The sequence below is a fragment of the Rhinichthys klamathensis genome, unplaced genomic scaffold, assembly GCF_029890125.1.
Source record: "Rhinichthys klamathensis goyatoka isolate OS25496 unplaced genomic scaffold, OSU_Roscu_1.1 h1tg000578l_1, whole genome shotgun sequence".
In the NCBI taxonomy this organism is placed as follows: Eukaryota; Metazoa; Chordata; class Actinopteri; order Cypriniformes; family Leuciscidae; genus Rhinichthys; species Rhinichthys klamathensis.
In genome coordinates, this window is record NW_026607042.1 from 260,064 (window position 1) to 266,286 (window position 6,223).

The 6,223-nt window shown below is 39.8% G+C and overlaps 1 protein-coding gene across 1 annotated transcript; it reads right to left on the reverse strand.

Moving 5' to 3' along the window:
- Window positions 1–2,828: 2,828 nt before the first annotated feature.
- Window positions 2,829–5,965, reverse strand: fetub (fetuin B). The gene is made up of 7 exons (XM_056239995.1): window positions 5,725–5,965; window positions 5,368–5,481; window positions 5,196–5,283; window positions 4,220–4,386; window positions 3,974–4,087; window positions 3,768–3,854; window positions 2,829–3,578 (listed from the first exon to the last, which is right to left on the reverse strand). Exons 1-7 carry the CDS (start codon window positions 5,920–5,922, stop codon window positions 2,916–2,918), a joined length of 1,431 nt encoding a protein of 476 aa, XP_056095970.1. The 5' UTR covers window positions 5,923–5,965; the 3' UTR covers window positions 2,829–2,915.
- Window positions 5,966–6,223: the final 258 nt, after the last annotated feature.

The window sequence follows — 6,223 nt, forward strand, 5'->3', positions numbered from 1 at the left end:
TCATTTTATTATCTCATTAACTTTAACACGGATTCAGAGTTACTTTAAATCTCTGTAGAGTGGGACCAAATGTTCTCGGAGCAGAGTTTGTTTAACTGGGGATTCAGCTGTGTAGCAATATTAGTTGACTTGTCTGACTGCTATTGTATCTCAGATGAAAGAAAGTGAACAAGAAACTGAAGCAGTGCCATCTGAGCGACTACATGGCCATGTGTTCTGTACTGGAGCTTGATGTGTCCTTTGTCAGGATATAATTCCTGCTCTCACCTTCAGATCAGAGCTTAAAAGGATTCAGGGTCTTGATTCCAATCATCTGCGCTCTCATTGTTGCTGTCAGCCCATAACTTTTCTGCTTGCCATGTTCCCATTTTTCTGGCAAGAAGTGATTAGGTGTGTAAGGTGTTTGTATAAAAGTGCAGCTCCTTTGCTTGAAAGAAGGCATCCAAAGCTTCGATAGACCTACCTATGAATGTCATCTATTAGAATGGGCAGAATTGGGCAATTGCAGTGACTTGAGTTGCTTCTTTATCAACAAAGTCCATCAGTTGCCCAATTTCCATCAAAAACCATTCCAGATCCTCCTTTACAGATGTTTGTACGCAGTTTTCTGATCTGCCATGGTACATTACATTCTTACATTTTCTCACATTTATTTATATAGCACTTTTCAAAATACATATAGTTTTAAAGCAGCTTTACACAAAATTTATGTTTCTAAAATTAAGAGCAATCTGTTCAGAAGTGACTGAGTCAAAGTAATGTCCTTATGGCAGAAATGTACAGGTCTGAGGTAATAAATCGTGCAGTTAGCTAACATCATGTATTCATTCTAGCAGAAACAATGGATTGTTAAAGCAATACTTAAAGCTGCAGTCTGCAGTTTTTTCTCTTTGTCGCCATCTCTGTTCGAAATCTGCAATTGCAGTTATTCGCGGAATTATCAACTTTACGTGAGTTGTACCTCGACACGGCACAGCGCTGATGAACACCGAGCGTTTGAGGAGACTGTGAGGCTGTCAGTCACCGCGCCGGTGTGGATACTGTCACAATCACAGATTATTCTTTTTGGAAGTATGACCAACATAATAATTTTCACCGGAAAATGTCATCTGAACTAGTAAGAAACATCCACTTTTGTTCTGGTTCTGACATTGCAGTAAATCGCGCTGATTAAATCTAACAATTGCTTATGATATCACACAAAACCGTGTAAATTATACTTTGTTCTCAAATTGTTAATGTTAACAACGTCAGCATTGTGTGACTACATGTAATGTCCTTCAGATATGTATCCTTGTTTTCGCATGGGTCCGGTTGCAGTCTCTTTTTTTCTGTAAGTTAGCCACTCCGAAGTCCGAACGAAGTCTTTTGCATTTTACAGCGGGTGAATCTGTTGTCACTGGTGATTGTCGTTTGAACCTTTGATAAGTTTTTGATAAGTGTTGTGAGAAAAGGCTATAAATCTCCACCTCCAACATCCTCACACGCAATATAGCCTACTAGCCGAGACTCTTCTTTATGTGTACAGATGTGTGTGTAGTACAGATGTGTGTGTACAGATGTGACGTAATGACGCAAACACATGCTCGAATTTCCAGTGGAAATCCACCAGTACCACTGGAATTAAAAACATTATTACAAGCTTACCGTTTTGAATCGAGCTAAGGCAAGCGGAGAGTTTTAAACACTGGCTGGTTATGTATTTTCTCAAATTTATTTTGGATAATTTTTAACCCCAAAAAGCTACGGACTGCAGCTTTAAGAAATAAACTGAAGGAAAAAACTGTCTTTAGGACCTAGCGGAACAGCCCATTTGCGCCATATAGCGCTTATAGTGCCCCATCTAATGGCAAGAGTCATGAAATATCATGTTATATTATTTTTTTCCATAAGAGGTCAGCAGAGACACCTAATGTGAGATATTTTGAGCTGAATTAAAAGGGTTATGCATAAAATGATGAGTTATTTTGAAATTAAGACAAAAGAATGTGAAGAATGTGCTTAAAATATATGCATTATTGATCAAATCTAGTAATTTAAGCGCATTAAAGGTTTTCTGTCAATCAAAACTAACTTTAGCTGGATAATAACTTTATTCTAGAGCTGCTGAAAGCCTAAACAATCTATGTTACTTTAATTTTCTATTATCACTGTAAAGCTGCTTTGAAACAATCTACATAGTTAAAAGCACTATATAAATGAAGGTGACTTGACTTAATTTAAAGGTAAATATTTTTATTTTTTTAAATACATTAAAAATAGAAAAATATTATCACAATGAAATGATAAATGCTTTCTGGACATTTTTTTAAAATAATTTTAGGGCTTCGGGTCATTTTGACGCGCGAGGGATGGATTTGTTACAGTTGCGGGAAGAGAGGATGAATAATATGAGGGAAATAAAGGTAAATGCAAAAGGGTTTATGAAATTAACCTGCAGCACATAAAAAAACTTAACTTGTGACAAAAGGCTGAGGACTTGATTTTCTCTGATCTCAGCGGGTTAGATTTGCTCAAATACCTGAAAGCCACACTAGAATAAAAGTATTTAAGTTAACAAGTAAATTTAAGAAGTAACTGTAGTAAGTACGAATATTTTTCGGGGGAAATTTATCGGAGTAAACGTTTACATTTTATTTAGGAAATGTAGTGGAGTAAAAGTAAAAATTGAAAGAAATAAAAACTCAAGTAAAGTACAGATTCTCAACAAAAAACTTAAGTACTGTAATGAAGTATTATTACCACCACTGGATTTGCTCAATGTTGCCATACCTTGATGAAGATGACTGCTGTACATTTAAAAAGAAAGCTAATCACACAAGCATCAATGACTGCCAAAACATGCTTTATTGCACAAAGCATAATAGTACCTCTTGCAGTATTTATGACACTGTACATTAAATATCCAAAGGTCTCTAGACAGTGGTTTTAAAGAGCGGATCCTCACTGACGACCTGCTTGAGGATCCCGTTCTCGATGGTGGAGGGAGCAGGGCACTCGGGGGACCTGGTGCTGGGGAAGGCCTGGATGCTGGGTTCCCTCTGTCCTGGGATCTGGGGGTCGGGGAGGAACGGGAGGGTGGAGGCCTGTGGAGGTCCTGCAGCAGGGCTCTCAGGGAACGCTGGAAGGGTCATGGGCTTGTCCACAGGAGGGAGGACAATGACCATCCCTTCAGGACGCCTCACTGGGGTTTGATGCGCATGTTCGTGGTGGTGGTGGTGGTGGTGCTCGTGCTCATGGAGGTGTCTGTGTTTGTGCTCGTGGTCCAGGACCAGCTCGTGGTCGTGCTCATGGGTCTCCTCCTTCTTGTGAGCGTACTGGTGGTGGTGGTGCTCCCACTCGCCCTGAGCGTGCTCATGGGCCTTGGCGTGATGGGCGTGAACATGCTCGTGGTCGTGAGAGTGGCTGTGTGCGTGGCCCTCGCCGTGAGAGTGAGTGTGTTCGTGGTCGTGTTTGTGTGTGTGGGGTTTGGTTTGGTCATGCTCATGGTCGTGTCCTGAAGATGAGCCTGTTGTGTTGCTGTGACTGTGATCCAGTTCACCTCCGATCAAGTGCTTTTTCTTCTGCTCTTCAGCCGCCTAAAAACAACAGTAAATGAAAATCTGAATAAAATCTAACACAGTATTAAAGAGTAACTTGGCTGATTTTTAAGTTTCAAAGTTTTATTGAAAGCCCATCTTGCAAGTGGTGAATTAGCCCTTTAAGAGAAGTGGTTTGTTTTGATCACAAACACACTCAAATGCTTCTGAAAATGGGTAATCTTTTACCTCTGGTTCGAAGATCTCACACTGAACACTGAAGTGCTCCTCGCCCATGGCTGGGACAGAGTGAGACGCTTTGCAGAATCCTTTGTGCTACACAGTGAAAGATCAGGACCATATGTGATAAACATTCCTTTTAAAAAGCTAAGACAAGCAGAGCATACGATGACTGTATTTCTATGCATCTCCCACAGATAAGTCTGGTAACTTACCGCAAACTCACATGCCATGACCTCACATTTGGAGAAATCAGCTACATCGGTTTTGGAAGAGCAGGCCGTCTCTTGGATGGTGAACTCCACAGTGTAGAATCTTCCGAAGTGAAGCTATAAAGACGAATCACATCGTATATCATATACAAACATCATATCCGCATACAATTTGATGAAGCTTTCTGTACAAAAAAAGTGTTCTTCCTCATTTTTTTCTCATGATGAGTAACTTGCTCACTTACTTACCGATGAGGACACTTTTGTAATGTTCAGAGGCACGAAGTAGTTGGCCAGCGCACTCTCTTTATTGTATTTCTCCATGCCCATCTTCACGGTCTTCAAGGCTTCTTCGTGGTCCTGAGGCAGCTGGACAGGGCAATCTGGGCAGCGTTCCCTGATTTTGGAGGCGGGCACTGCCGAGGGAGAGTCATGTTACTGCATTTGCCTTCTGTCAGCATATGAGGATAAACCGTGCTGGGGAAAGTTACTTTGAAAAATAATGCATTACAATAATTTCGTTAGTTACTTTTTAAGAAAAGTAATGTATTACGTTACTCTTGTGTTACTTTTTCTCACCTGGGCTGAGCTTGTTTTTTTTTTACAACAAATTTTGAGCAAATATAAAGGCCGTTTCACACCAAATTTGAAATTATAAGGCTGAGGGAAATGGAAATGTGCTATTCTGGATTGCAGAAGAATAAACTTTAACACTTCCCCAATAAAAACAAAAATTCAAAAGTAATTATACTTATGGTTTCACTGAATCATTGAAAGTCAGCAACCAGTACATTGGTCAATAAAGTAAGATTAAATACACACAAGTATTTGTTTTATTTAACACATTTAATTATTGGAGGTTTGAGTAGTATTCTGATTTTGCATTTCACAGATTTTTTTTTCCATTTTGAGGAAAACTGATTTTTTTTTTTTTGTGTGCAAATGAGATGAGTAAATGCATGTTCACATTTAGTCTAGATCTACAATCCATGTTCACATACAACGCCTCTGCACTTACTCACGATTACTCTCAACATGAGGACAGGAGAGCTTTCAGTCAATAAATGGGAAAACTAAGTAACTTCCATTACTTATTTGAAAAAGCAGTTTGGTTTAAATTTAAAAGTAATGCGTTATTTTAAGAGTAATCTGATTACGTAGCTCAAGTTACTTGTAACGCGTCACCCCCAACACTGATGATAAAACCCTGGTGTTTGGTTATTACCTGGCCTCACGGTACAGCTATATTTGTACAGGCGGGCGACTCTGTGAACTCTGTTCATGTACATAACTGCCTTGCACTGTCCATAGACCTGTCGGTTGAAAAGGCTGTTAAAATGCAGAACAAAACATCATTAACAACTTATGTTAGTTTTTTATCGATTACCAAACCATACTGGGTACTCTTCAGGGTTTCGGATTTCACAGTTTCTCCAGTTTTTCTTGCTGAGGACATGACAATTGGTCTCCAAAACATCAAGTGTCAAATAAAAGACAATCCCTGTTTCACCCTAAAAAAAAAAAAAAACACATTAGTAAAGATTGGTAAAAATGTGTTATATGTAAAATGTGAAGCCATTGCATCCCTTTAGATAGACATAATCAATAGGACATTAGGATCCCTAAAAAGTAGTTGGTTGAGATTAAATGACTTTTAATTAAATTTAAATCATTACTCTTTTAATACTGTCTGTTGACTTGGAATGTAAAAAAATAAGTATCCATATGAACACAAGAACCTGAAAATGACTCACATGCGTCATGTGATGGACACTGCTGAGGCGATCCAGGCTGAAGACGTAGCCCTCGGTGCGGTCCAGATTGATTTTGTTCATAGCTTCAGCGGCAGCACCGCTCGCTACAGCATCTTGGCAGGATCCAGGGGCCAACACGTCCACAGGGGCCCCGTGGACACACAGGAAAGCCATCATCAATGCCACACACTGCTTCATGGTGGAGCTGCGCTCGTTCTCCCAGACACAGATGCAAAACTAGATGCTCCATGGAAGCTAGTTTATATGTCATTTAAAAGCCACAAACCCCTCTCTCTTCTCCTGATTGGCTCCTGACGCCTGATTGAGTTTTAATCAACATCACAGGCCCCTTGCACTCACTCTGAGTGTGATCAAATGAATGATTGATTTAAGGGAGAGGGCAGGTTGCAACATGTTGTAGATCTGTATGGCTTACTGTTGGATGAAGAGTTCAAATACCTCCAGTGTTTGCAAACTGAGGTTGAACCCTAATCAAATC

Excerpts from the sequence above, each read along its gene's own strand:
- fetub (XM_056239995.1), bottom strand. The coding sequence starts at position 5,922 with ATGAAGCAGTGTGTGGCATTGATGATGGCTTTCCTGTGTGTCCACGGG. Across the intron at positions 5,482-5,724 it reads GTGTCCATCACATGACGCAT|GGTGAAACAGGGATTGTCTT; the intron begins GTGAGTCATTTT and ends TTTTTTTTTTAG. Across the intron at positions 3,579-3,767 it reads GTGAGATCTTCGAACCAGAG|GCGGCTGAAGAGCAGAAGAA; the intron begins GTAAAAGATTAC and ends TGTTGTTTTTAG.